The following is a 14,780-nucleotide window of genomic DNA, read 5'->3' on the forward strand; positions in this document are numbered from 1 at the left end:
GGCACACGCCAAAGGCGAATGAATAAATAAATATAAAAAACGATACTGACATAGCTATGCTATAATTTACTTACCTTAGAGTAATGCAATAAAGTGAGTTTGTATATAGCAATAATTATTTAACATGCAGATCTTTGCATGTTAAATAATTATTGCTATGTACAAATTCTATAATGACTAAAAGTTTTATTTAAAAAATCCGAAAAAGATAAGATGGAGCAACTTGAGACAGAAAAACTTTTTCTTTGGGGAAATTTCAATGCTGCCTTCTAAATTATTTCACGACGTTTTTTTTTTTTTTTTTTTAATAAAGTAAATCATCCGAATTTAATAAAACATAAGAACTTTGCTGAGATACGTCCGTACGACATTTCATTTATTCTTTTATTGCTTGCCGTATGCATCAGATGACGAGCAGTGAACCGTTGATGTCTCTTCTTCACATTGCAGGTTTTCTCTTTTACTTCTCCACAACATTGTGTGTGTGTGTGTGTGTGTGTGTGTGTGTGTGTGTGTGTGTGTGTGTGTGTGTGTGTGTGTGTGTGTGTGTGTGTGTGTGTGTGTGTGTGTGTGTGTGTGTGTGTGCCTGCATGCGCGCGCACACACGCACACACACACACACACACACACACACACGCGTTATAAGACCTCTTCAATCTCACTACTAAAAAATCTTGATAGCGGTGGTTACTAACAGCTACGTTTCTCCTGGTTAGTGATTTCAAATTAAAGATCGAAAAGCCTGAAACATCATGATATGTGACCTAGTTATAAATTCATTGAGTACTAATTATCTTTAGTTTGTAAACAACCGAACAATATTGCAGTCTTTCGTTCATAACAAGTCTCGAGAGGCTAAACGGCTAAACCCTGCAATCTGAATGAGCCCACTTATTGAAAAACACTCTCGCTCGATGTTAATTAATGATGAAGTTCAATGTAATTTTTTTTCTCTGTTATCAATTACTTTTAGATATCACGAAAGAAAAATGTATTCTTCCTAAATGGAACACCCTAAACTTTAACGTGCTACATGTAAAAACAATGTTGTTAACATACACTTATTATTAATAGTTGTTTTGGCGAAATATTATTCACTGTTTACGTTATTCCATTAAAGCAAAAAGGCTCATTATTAACTGAAAAACTAATCGTTGTATAATTGCCTTTTGTTAGTGGTCCTTATTAACAGTTTCATTGGCCAACAGATGTTTCAAATTTGGTTCTCACCAGAGAATCGCAGATATTCGGGGATGGGGTTGGGGAATTCTATAACGTTTCTGGTAACAGTGAAGAGACAATATATACAGCTGTTAAACTCCTGTTAAAAGACAACTGTATGGGCTTATGAGTAGTTGAATTGATTCGTTAAGTACCAAGTCAATTGATGGCGAAGATTCACACTTTCATCACCCTTGGATGGCTCACGAAACTTTTATATCTGCAGCGAAATTTTCATTTATTTCATCAAAGCTTGATTTGCTTCCTCAGTCTTGAGTAAAAGGCTGGTTATATTCCACTAATTCGAGCCCTATCCAAGCGCCTATGAGTTGTGGAAATAATTTCTAAAAATGAATGCTGTGCCGAACAAAGCGGCCTTTTGCAGCTGCCCAATTTTTAATCCATCTAACTCGAGTGCTTCTAGATGTTTTTTCAATGTTTTAGGGATGGCGCCTAAAGCACCTATTATTATCGGAACAACTTTCGTTTTCTTTTACCAGATTCGTTCAACTTCGACTTGCAAATCGCGATACTTTGTAATTTTTTCATATATATATATTTTTTTTTCATACATATATATATATATATATATGTAATGTAATAATTTTTTTTAACTTGGGGATATACTGTATATTAGGGTTACCAAGTAATTTTATAAGCTTGGTTATTTAACTCCTAATCCCAAGTAAGCAAACAATTAAGTTTGCGCCTGAAACATAGTTCAAGTCTAAAGATGGTACAACACCAGGGCAACTCATTGTAAAGGTGGGTAAAGCGCTGATCACTATTCTTAGTATTTTTCATAATGTAAAGCACATCTCACTAAGAGATGTATACTGCAATACATTATGGGTGGGGTCACTACCCAGACCGGTTTCAACCTTTTTTGAGGTCTCTTCAGTGAGTAGCTAGACCCTAAATACCAAGGTTATAGTAATACAGAGCCTTTTCAACTTTACTATGCAAGTTGCTAAAAGGTGTTTTTATTTTGAATAAGAATCTCTGGATGAGATATAGATGTAAATAAGATTTTTTTACCTTGGGAATAAAAAAAATCTTATTTACATCTATATCTCCTCCAGAGATTATTAAAAATAAAAACACCTTGTAGCAACTTGTATAGGTAAAGTTGATAAGGCTCTGTATTACTAAAACCTTGGTATTTAGGGTCTAGCTACTCACTGAGGAGACCTCAAAAAAAGGTTGAAACCGGTCTGGGTAGTGACCCGACCCATAATGTATTGCAGTATACATCTCTTAGTGAGATGTGCTTCACATTATGGAAAATACTAAGAATAGTGATCAGAGCTTTACCACCTTTACAATGAGTTGCCCTGGTGTTGCACTACCTTTAGACTTGAACTACGTTTCAGGCGCAAACTTAACAGTTTGCTTACTTGGGATTAGGAGTAAAATAACCAAGTTTATAAAATTACTTGGTAACCCTAATATACATTACTCCCAAGGTAAAAAAATCTTATATATATATAACCACACACGAATGATCATAAAGCTATAACACAATGGCTTGTGTGCGCAACTGGTTTAGCGAAAAAGGAGGAATCGGTTGATAAGTTTCATGAACAGCTTTGGAAATTGCAGTGCTGCAGAAAAATGATGTGAGATCTTTCATTCTATCTATCATTCTATTATAGATAGATCTTTCATTCTATCTATGATTTTATTATAGACAAATCTTTCATTCTATCTATCATTTTATTATAGACAAACTTTCATTCTATCTATCTATCTATCTATCTATCTATGGTCTTTTAAAGACCATAGATAGAATGAAAGAGGAGGGTAGTGAGAAGTTAAATAAGTCTCAAGTTGAACAGTATAATGGATGTTGACCAGCAGAGGTTTGTGATCTTACCTAGCTTTGTGAAAGAAAGTTAGAAGATTCGTTATGGCCAACTGCGGAGGTGCGCTTATAAAAAATACCTGAAGGAAAGGTGTAATGCATAAGTAGAGCGTTCACTGGAAAGTTATTGAAATGAGTCTGTGAAAAAGGAAGGATATCTTGTTTGCCTCTTATTAGTATAAACTAATATAGGATATTTATTACTATTTCTTTTAATAAGTTTACTTCAAGTCGAAGTATTTAGGCTCATTTTTCATAAATTCTGTACCAAAAATTGGAACTCGGGAAATATAGTTCAGCAAAGAACAGTTTCGTCAGATTTCATGAAAATAAATTCATCAGCTTAAAATATAAAGGAGAGAACAACTACAAATATATATATATGTATATGCTCGCTGTTAAAACGGCATCTAGCAAAGACTTTTCAATAATAATAGTTTCTGCATTAACGAGCTTTATATCAATTATTCGCGTAAGTAATGGGGGAAAAAATTTCACTAAATGTAATAAATTTAGTCAAAACTAAATTTATTAAATACTGTCCTTATGAAAATGAAGCCGGCTTGGTAATATGAGTGAATTTTGCTAAACATGAAGTTTATTCCAGTTAATTTTAATAACATCGAAGCAGTATGTGTAGAATGCAGAATATAAAGACAATCCAGCATTGCATTCCTTATTTTACTTTCTTATTCCCCCAAGGCCTTCTTTCCTTTCTGATTGCTTCCTAGGTTTGACAACCTCGGTTTGTTTCCTTTCGACAACAGCTAGACATACAGAATGCCTGCGTACAGGATATTATTTTTAATTTTCTGCTAATCTAATTTTTAAAATATAAAACATATCAGTTTCTCTAAAATATTTAGATGTAATAACTATCAATTTGAACATTTTATAGTAGTCACTAGCAAATGATTGTTCAGTCAATAATAATGTCATAGATAAGTTGACAGTAGAAAAAATAGAAAAAAAAATTATTAACAGCAAGAAAAAAGTTATGAAATTTTGAATTTGTTTATATTGTACACAAATCAATACAAAAAGTGCAGAACCAAATTGAGGTTGCTGTTTCTTTCTTACAAAAAATAAAAAATTTGCCGTTATCATAAGGTGCTGCATGGCCTTTAAATATTGGAATCCATAGAACCATAGAATCATCAGGGACCACTGATTTAACTGCTATTTCAAAGACGTGCTTGATAATCTAGTTGTTTAGCCGGTATCTGCAAGTTCTCGTTGCCATTATTATCGCAGTCAGTTGAGTGCCACTTGGACTTATGCAGCTTTTAGATACCTAATTTACCGAGTTGCGTTTTCTGTTACTCTAATCGGAACAAATGAGCATGCGCACAATTCACATGGAACAACTGAAGCCTGGAGATAATGTCGTCTAGTAATGGCAGTCGAGCGCTAATCCCGAAAATGGATAGAAAGCACACTGGACAAGTTAAATTTCGGTTTAGTGCAAAACTAAGCATCCGAGCTCCGTATTTTGACATCAACGGTGTGTTTAGACCTGCAGAACATTACGTTTTGGAGGAGATTTGCGCCTGTCTAAGAGCGTCGTGCATTAAACTAAGTTCTGATCATAAACAGAGAACGCCACAGGAGTAATGGGAAGTAATATGGTGTAATTAATCCTTCTGCATCTTCTTTTCGACGAAATGGCTAAGATTCCATATGGTGCATGAATCTTTCCTTCCTTCAAAGAAGTGCTGTAAATGTCTCAAGTTCCACTAAGTAGGATTACTAATAAATAAATGAAAAAAAAAAAAAGTCTTTCAGTGATAACTCTCTCCTACGATTTAGTGCACGTTTCCTGCTTTACTAAATCCATTTTCAGCCTCATGACGTTAAAAGGCACATTTTTATGTTCCTCTGAAGAACTGTTTTGCATAAGAATGAACCTACATGTCTTCGGAAAGGTTTATTGGCCTTCCCATTATTCGAGTTATTTCGATGACTCCATGTATGTGACTTTACCGTATGCTGCTTTTACCTAATCATGTTTGTCAGACTTAATTGCATTTCTCAGTAAACCCAGTGAACTTGACATGACTCTCTTACGCGTAATTAAATGTTCTACATAGCTTACTGATGTTCTTCCTTTAATATCATTTTCTCTTGTTTTTCTCATCTCCTTTACTCCATCCCTTCTTCTTCAGTAGCTGTACATATCACGTGACAAATAAATTTATTGAATTTGCAGGATAACCGGCTGCTTCTGCTACCTTGGATCGGAGCAATTTCCATAACAACATTTGCTGATGTCATCTTGTCTTTCTGCCTCATCAGAGATGCTGTGAGTTCTAGTGTTTGTGTGTTTAACGTTAGATAGTAATTAGGTTAACATGACAGCTGAAATGGTCAGCTGAGAGAATGAGCTTGACACTTCCTTTTTCTCTTAGAAATATGAATGCAAAATCCAAAAAGTCATATTTTTCCTTCTTTAAATAATAATAATAATAATAATAATATATGCTGTTTATAACTATATGTAAATCGAAATAAATATTTGGCAATATTGATAATGAGAGAGAGAGAGAGAGAGAGAGAGAATCCAATTCCAAAATATGGAAGGGGACCATTCGTTCAATGCTGTTGGCACACTCTCCCTCAATGAGTCTTCGGACTCACTGGAGGTGTCAAATAATAATAATAATAAATCAATCTTCTCGGAAAAACAGCATGTTTTACAATGCATAGGAGGATTACGGACAGAATCAACCAAAGTAGATGAAATGGAAAGCTGTTATTGTTGTTTTTCAATTAGAGCGAAGCAACTAAACTGTGGAGTATTTATCCTTGCTAATTGCATACATTTGCTGGTTTGCCAGTATTTTGCGAGATGAATAATCCTGTCCCCTCCGTATATATTGAAATACAAAGTATATTAATAATTAATTACGCTAACAAAATAGGTTTATTTGTAAGTCTATCGACACATTTGAACAACTTTTAAGTGTAATTTTATTTCATGGTTACCTACAGTATAGATACCATACTTGTATACTTTCTACTGTATATCATCCTCCTCCAGTGCATATGGAATAAGACCCTATGCGATTATATACCTATGACATCTAGGTGATATTCCACGGAGATAGAAAATCGATAACCGCCTTGAAAATCTGCTATGGTTGAATATGGTCTGTAATTAAATAATGAAATGGTTTAATTTATTTTAATTAAAAGTAGTAAACCTATCCTTCATGTAACATCAACGGAGTAAGTGAAGCTGTGAATCTGATTATCTTCTGTAATACTTAAAGAAAATTCCTGTTAATATATTTCATTTTAAAGGAAATAAAGAAGTAGATTGAATATGGAGTGCAAGATGAAAACTTTGAAGCTGTGATGGTCGGCAGAACCTGGAATGGTTCTGTTTGTCTTAATGGTTATCCGGTCTCACTATTTTGGCTTACAGCTCCCTGACAGCTTCGGACAGTGATGTGAGACTCCTATGTCTACCAATTCATGGTATCATTATTTAAACCTTTATGATGGATATTGTTTTTTTCGCCTGTTGAAAACATTCACCAGACACTTGTCTCTTACCATTAAAAAAATCAGAATGGTGAGCAATTCGAGGCATAAAATAATACCACTTAATTTTTCATATTGCTTAAATATAACATGGAATCAACATTTGGAAATGCTACGCAGTTTTATGCGTGCGGAATGTTTCCTTAAAATTCATTGGAAATTCCATCTCATGGGTTTTGTATTATGCAGAGAAGAGTTGCGAATATACAATAAAAAAAAAAGTCCCGTATCACTGTCCAGCAGCTGGTAAAACACATGTATTGCCTATAAACTCTTCCAGTAAGGTAATTAAAGCTCATCTTGTGAGACCAATTAGCTCCATTCGACTATGATTACGAAGCTGAAGCTAACAGTTTGGCTTCTTAAAGATATATGATGATTCGATCGCAAGAATCTGAAACTCAAGTACTGACCGTGCCTGGACTAGAAAATGCAATATGAGAGAAAAAAAACAGGCCTCAGAAAGAAAACAAAAGTAGTACTGAAAAATTCGAAAGCAAGGGATCTAAAATGTATAAATGTGTTAATCTGTACAGATTTTATCTATGAATGTCTCTAAAATTGATTGAGAATGTTGCAAAAGTACATAAATATTAATTAATTTTAACTGTATAGATGAGAACACAGACTTATAAGAAAACTATTTATTAACTTGCTAATATTTCGCTGATATTCTATCTCGCATCTTCAGAGCACAAAAACAGTCCCAGAGGAAAACCCTTCCAATCAGTCGAAGGACAAATGCTTTTTTGGTATTGACTCTCGGTAGAGAGGATAAATACCTTTCTTAAGGGATATCTAGATTTTTATATTTGCACTGATACATACTCAATGAGCAATTGCTACTATGCTCCTTACCCATACAATATATCATGCCCTAGTTTCACGTCCGTTCGCGTGTGGCATGTCCTCTCAAAATAGGTTCTTACTTCATTTCAATTCTAGTATAATAAATTAACTTACTGAGTCATGCATGAAAATCTGGTTATTACATTAATGGATTGAATTTTTATTCTCTACTTAGTAGATTCACATTTTCTTGGAATTAAATCACCAAATCAGGCAAAAACATATGAATTCTTAATGATGCACCATCGAATCCCTTTCTTTGATCAGTCAAAACAACTGCCTACATTAGATGTATGTTTCCTGGCTTAGAGAATAGGAAAATTATATCCTCCTGAATATGTATATAAGTTATTTTCTATTCTGTTCTTCCTGACAATTTGTGATTAAGCATTCCTTAAGTTTTGGAACTGTATTTCGAATTTAAAATTTGTAGCGAGTACTTGAAACTAGTACTGGTTTCAGATTTATCTGGTTTTCTTAAAACAATTACAACACGGTTTTCTCAGGTGGAATATCATTTTCATCTACGGATCATGTAGCTTTCACCAGCAAATAACAAATTTATAATTTACCATAATCCAGTAATTTTTCATGCTGATCATCTAATTACAACTGTAATAAAAACCGACTCTACATGTGCATATATTCACGGCTGCTTGGCGCAGTGGAAGAACGACAGGGCATTGTACCCATCGACTGGAAAAGACCTTAGTTCTATTCTCATCATGACGAGGAGAATCATTTTATGGGCTTTCTTCGGTTAAGTTAGGCTATTTCGTATGGATTCTTCCCGCTTATAGGAAAAGCGATCAGAGAATACATTTCAGATTCCAAATGATTCCAAAATAGAATCGTGAATTGAACACCAATTCATGATTCTATTATATTTTGGAATCATTGATATCGGAATTGAACACAAATTCCGATATCAATAACAAGAAAGAATCAGCTATTCACGCAAGAAGCTAATTCATAGACCAATACTTCTGTGCACCGTTACATCAAAGACGAGATAAAAACTTGCTGCCATATCCATTTCTAGAGTAATAGTCCGTCACGTATAGTGGATTAACAGAGAAAAATCCAAAGAACAAGATATTAATCGTATATGGAATTCATACACTGCTTGGAAAGAAATCAAGCACGCCCCCATGGCACGGTGCATCTTGTCATTTAACAAGTCACATGTTTGTAGCCGACACAAATTGGACGAATATGATGCTCCTAAATCAGTGCAACTTTGTTTGGGTGAAATGGCTGTAAGAAGGAAAATATCGTAGTTGGAAAGATGCGTTGTGATAGAATGCAATGTTGCGGGCCTATCTGTTCGGCAAATTCAGCAAGTGCTACTCGCAGTGGACGACTCACTACACTAACCGAACGTCACCCGAAGAATAATATGTTAAACAAAAATGCCATTTGCCGGCCGACGCGTTGAAGGCAGAGTTCCAAGCATCAACTGAAGCACCAATCTGCACAAAAACAATCAGCACCGAGACTCCCATGGATATTCATGGTAGGGCCGTAATATGCAAGCTCCAGATTAACCGACTAACATGCAGCGTCGTCTTCAGTAGTGCAAAGAACATGTGCAGTGGGACTTGGAAGCTTGAAGAGCTCTGCTATGGACCGAGGAATAACCCTACACCCTCTACCGAGCCGATGGACGGGTGTGGGTGTGGCAAATGCCTAGTGAACGTCTCTTACCAGAGTGCATAACCCCAACTATGAAATTCGGAGGTGGTGATGTGATGGTATGGGCTTGTTTTTCCTGGTTTAGCTTTGGATCTCTGTTTGTGGTGCCACGACATTGAACTTCGAGAAGTATCTGAACATTCTGGACAATGCAACGCTTCCTAATTTGTGGCGTTTTTGTGGAACTAAACTTAGCAATATAATGCACCTGTCATAAGGTTGGTGCTGCAGTAACTGCGTGGTTTGTGGACATGAGCGTTGCCACACTTGACTGGCCTCAACAGAGTCCTGATCTCAACCCTATTGACATCTGTGAGATGAACTGAAGCTTCGAGTGAGGTCAAGTGATGTCCGCCCTACAACGATCCAGGATCTCATTTCATGCCTACAGGAAGAATTCCTGTACGCTTTCGTATGCTTTTGAAAAGTATGCCCTGTAGGATTGCTCATTCCTCGCTGCGAAAGAAGGTCTTACGTCTTATTAAGATCGGCTTCATTGCTTGTTTCTTACGATATGGTATCTGTTGACATTTTTCCAAGTGTGTACCAGTACAGGTAATATGAAATTAAATGAGAAAAATGTGAATATATAATCAAAGGAATGAGTGTAGTTTTGATCCTTTCATTAGATTGTACAACCTCCCGTGCTTTAATACTATATGTAAAAGAAGAGTTTGTAGTTTTTTTTGTTTGTTTGTTTTAAATGTGGGTCCCCTCATGGATGGTTGTAAATCTTAGTACATTTTAGTGTCATGGGCAGACTAATGGTTAGATAATCTGACAACCAATTGCTATCATTTACCATAAATGGCACTTTTGAAGCCGCGTCAAGCTTCCAAATAAGCAAGCTGTTGGCGATCTCACACTGAAAAATAAAAAATACTCCATCCTCTAACAAGCACATCATTAAGTGTGTTTGTTTGTTTGTTTGCTTGTTTGTTTGTTTTGGATTTATGGCCGAAGCACCTAAGTCTATGAGATCACATAATGGTGTTTGTAAATGGCGCCTGTTTCTCTACCCAGATTGCCTATTTCTTTGGAGATAAAAAAAAAATTCGAGTTTACGGGCATAAAAACCCTGTCACTTTCATCTGAGATTGACTATCCCACCTTCAACTGAAAAGTCCTGATAAAAGTTCTTTGCGTCCTAGACAGGATTCGAACCCAGTCTTTCCAACCAATTGGACATTACGGCATTTACAAACGTCTATACCATAGTAGCATTCCAATATACGTCTTGAAGGTATTGTAAAGTGGAGTATTTTTCTCTCATCCAACGAGGCTAACAAATTAATATTCTTAAGCATTTACGAGGTTTGAGGTGACTGTGACCTGTCATGCCTAAACTTAAAAAAAAAAGCAAATGATAAACATGATCGGATCTTTTGTACTTAAAGGTTAATGCCTTATCATAATGCATCCAAGCATCAAGTACTACTGGAATTCCCGCTATTACATGCTGTTAGGTGGCTAGAGAGAGAGGGGAAAGGGGATTCCACATAAACAGTTAACACGCACTTACTTCGAAATGTGTAATTAATATAAATTCCATTTCTAAGGTGCCGGAATTGTTATTCATCAATGATACAGGTACTGTAGTAGATAGCAGGACATGATCTTAAGAATAACAACGTGCACAGAGAATGGATAACTCCACGCTCTCTGTCAAGTAATACTTTCATTAACGCTTATGTGCTAGTGATCTCCTTAATGACTCTTCTAAAGAAGTCTCCCGAAATTCTGGTGTAGAATAAATAAAAGATGTGGCCTATTGTTCCCTTTTACGGTGTAAAACATGCTCTCTCTCTCTCTCTCTCTCTCTCTCTCTCTCTCTCTCTCTCTCTCTCTCTCTCTCTCTCTCTTTCACTCACTCACACATGCATAGAGAGAGAGAGAGTTAAATGCATTTACTTTTAATCGGTGTTTAATATATTTTATTTTATATTTCTTTTAGATAACTGATCCCTTTCTTGCGGTATTTTTTGTAACTGACGTCCTCATCTGCGCCCTAAATGTAAGTACATGAAAGAATGAATGAATGATATTCTTCATTTAAAACAACCAAAAGAATTTTCTAAAATCGTAAATTTTTTTTGGCTTATGAAAATCATAAAATTGTATATATAAGAAAAATACACGGATTTTCACAGTATGTTCAATACCGCTTATAAAATACTTGTAAATACACTACCATTGTGAGCAGGTGAAGAATCAGGAGATTTACTACAGTAACATTAAACTCATGTGGCTCTCTGGAGACCTCTAGAGTTTTAATCCTCTTGAGGCGTTCAGTACTCATAGTACCAATAATTTAAATAGAAGAGTAGCACACTGAAATTCTTCTTCTTCTTTAAATATTTATTGACACGAATGTTGTGTTTAATTAATTTAAGCTTTAGTATGTTCTAATGCACCAAGAAAAATTTCAGGATTTAGATCTAGTTTTTTCCTAGCTAACACCTATAAACTATGTTCTGCGTTTACTCTTCGATTTATTCCGTAACCGAGGAAATCCATTTTGTTCCCTCAATCCATCAACATCAGTACTACGATAGTTGGATGGACAGTTTGGATTATCGTTGAGAAAATTAACACCGCATTACTGTTATGTTTACCAAGCTCTCATTTTCTCATTACAGTTTTATAGAATAAAACACTTGTCAGTTCCGCATGACACTGTTAAATCGTTAACAGCCCATCTCGAGACAAATAATCACTTCCTTTGATGAAACTGATTAATTTTAAGTTTTTCGGTTCGAACAGCTGAGAAAACTACACACGATAAAATGAAAATAAATAATGAAATTTAGATACTACCTTGTATCATCTGTGCATACGCCAAAGGCCAAGTGTAAATTTCCTTCGGAGGGAGAGAAGATCTCTTAGCCACTGAAAGATCAGGGGGGGGGTAAAAATTAGTGCAGGACAGAAAATGATTCCAAGTTTTTTTACAGGGGCTGGAAAGGCTATTTATTTGATATATTTGTGTCAGACCTAATGCAAAGACTTAGCTACTAGGTTACAGAGAAGAAGGTAGATCAGAAGGGTGTCATTCCGTTAGATCAGAAGGGTGTCATTCCGTTAGATCAGAAGGATGGTAAATGTCAGAAGGTAGATCAGAAGGGTTCAAAGACTGTGGTGCAACTGTTGATCAACAGCATAGGTTTTCCAAACCTTTCCATTGCATGTGTTCAGAAATGTGTGATATATACTAGGAGGTCTTGTAGAATTCATATTGGTGATTAGTGATCACTGATTAACTAGCGAGCAATGAATAGTGAAGAAGTTAACTGTGATAACTTTCTTCATCATTTTAACGGGGTAAAGTGAGAACATGACTGAAGCGAGGGCCATGAGCAGGTGGTTCGACAATAGATTCGGTAGATTTTTATCACGTTTTTTTAAAAAACTTGGCTGAATAGATTCCTGCTGACTACTGAAGAGTGTAGAAACGATACAGAATGGATATTACTTCTGAACACAACTTTTAAGTACAATTGAAGTATTCATGACAACAAACACCGATTATTTAAAATACATGACCAGATTGAGTTCGTGCTGGACCTCGTCCTCTGGCTTGGTATTCGCCACAAAACATTGACTGATGGAGCAACCATTGGGCAGCAATGATTTTACTGTAATTTGTAATTAGAAGTTATTTTGAGAGCGACAAGCCCACTATGAAAAGAAAATCATCCTTGATGGAAAAATTACCACTAGTAATAGTGACAATGATAATTCTTAAATCAAAAACATCAAGTCAATAAATTCTTATCCTAACTGTCGTCATTACTTGCTTCACTCCTTTAAGAAAGGATAAACAGATGGAAAAAATGAATGATGATTTTCGATATTTATGCAGGGCATCACAAAAAATATCTCGGAATTTGCAGCGAGGATATGGAGGGGATTGTTATATAATTTAACTCGGAATCCTGTTCACACATTGCAGCAGTGCATTTGTATATACACTGAGTTAACTTTGCAGTAGGAACATTTAACTAATAACGCGTTGGTCCAACTCTCTGCATTCATGGCCCGCAGATGCCTACCAACAGATTCCACAAGGTGTCGAACATCCTCCATGCGAAACTCGACCCATGACCGCTGCAGAAACTCCGTCAGTTCAGACTCATTTCGTGGAGGAGAATCAGTAGTTTTCTCGCTCCCCATTCTAACATATCCCACACATGTTCAATTCAATAGGTTACAATCAGGGGAGTTTGGGGCCAAGGCAATGCAGCAAATTCGTTGCCATGCAATTCATACCAACCACTCAGTAGTTGTACGAGCCCGATGACAAGGTACGTTGTCCTGCTAAAAGATGGTACTGTGCCTGCGTAGACATCCTGCAGTAGGAATGGAGATGGTCGGCTAACAGGTCCCTGTAGCATCCACCACCATTCGGTGTTTGTGGGAATGATAACCAACGGAACCAGGGCTTGCTATGAAAAATCTCCCCAGACCATAACACCACCTCCACCGGCTTTGTTTGCGATGCCTGTCCGTGATAATGCGTACCCTTGTTGGTCTCCGGCTGTGGAGCCCCAGGTAAAGCAAGGTACGTCACATTGGTGCATGTGGAAATGGGTCGAATTGCCCTGCTGTGATACTGGTGGGTGAGCTGTGTGACTGTTGCACGTCGTTGCTGAGATGCTAGTCGTGACACCCGACGCTCATCTCTAGGATCAACCACTCGTGGCTGACCAATGTGAGCCCCTTCTGCTGGATGTTTGTTCATGGTTAATCCAGTCCTGGTACACCCTTGATACAGTAGTACGGGCGCAACCAACAAGTGCGGCTTTTCCGAAATACTGGCACATGCCCTCCGGGCCTCAGCTATCTTCCCGCAGTCAAACTGGCTTACATCACCACGTTTCCCAATTACTGGCAGACGTTTACTGATTATGTGTAGAGGATAAGTGTGCCCATTTATAGTAGCCACACGTGACGTTGATATTACGTGGTACTTCTTTATCGAATATGTAAATTGGAGGGGGGGGGGGTTCCTAATGCACAGCTAACTCCGTGTATTTAATTTTTTATAGATACTAGAGAATCAAAATGTAGTTTTTCATAAATTAGTACCTAACTTAAGTGTTATATTTATAAAATAAGATCAAAATCCCAAGTATACATTATTTTTCAAAATAAAAAAAAAAATTACTATGTGCACATATCATATATATACGTCTGTCCATAAGTAATACAAATTTATAAATCCATGTATGCATGAAATTCTCTTAAGATAATTACAAATAAACTATTTTTCAGTTTATGGTTTATTCCATATGTTTTAATCACTGTGATACAATCTACAATTCTGAAAAATAAATAAATCTCACCGTTTGATCTTTAAAGATAACTGAATGCAGTGTCAGCACTTAAATTAGACTATTTCACAACTTATTATGTTACAACTTCTTTTCGCCTTACTTTTCTTCAGGTATACTGCTTACTATGTGTACTGTCTCAGTATCAGGATTACAGACTTGGGAGGATGGTTAGCACACGCCAACAGATACAAGTAAGTAATAGAATTTGTTCGGCTGTTTTAAGTGATTAATATAGCATGTTTATTTATAATAGGAATGTCTGTGTACTG

At 36.2% G+C, this 14,780-nt stretch overlaps 1 protein-coding gene across 2 annotated transcripts in view; it reads left to right on the plus strand.

Annotated features, from left to right (window-relative positions):
• Nucleotides 1-14,780, plus strand: part of LOC150104717 (uncharacterized) — a 218,458-nt gene that overhangs the window by 201,086 nt on the left and 2,592 nt on the right. Inside the window, exons 4-6 of one of the 2 annotated variants that reach the window (XM_090395894.1) lie at nucleotides 5,295-5,387; nucleotides 11,130-11,189; nucleotides 14,622-14,702. In XM_090395894.1, coding sequence (XP_090252020.1) covers nucleotides 5,295-5,387; nucleotides 11,130-11,189; nucleotides 14,622-14,702 — 234 coding nt within the window. The remainder of the gene's footprint in view (nucleotides 1-5,294; nucleotides 5,388-11,129; nucleotides 11,190-14,621; nucleotides 14,703-14,780) is intronic. The other variant, XM_090395895.1, reaches the window with a different exon arrangement.

This window comes from Typopeltis vanoorti, chromosome 7, assembly GCF_054136105.1.
Source record: "Typopeltis vanoorti isolate ZY-2024b chromosome 7, IOZ_Tvanoo_1.0, whole genome shotgun sequence".
Taxonomy (NCBI): Eukaryota; Metazoa; Arthropoda; class Arachnida; order Uropygi; family Thelyphonidae; genus Typopeltis; species Typopeltis vanoorti.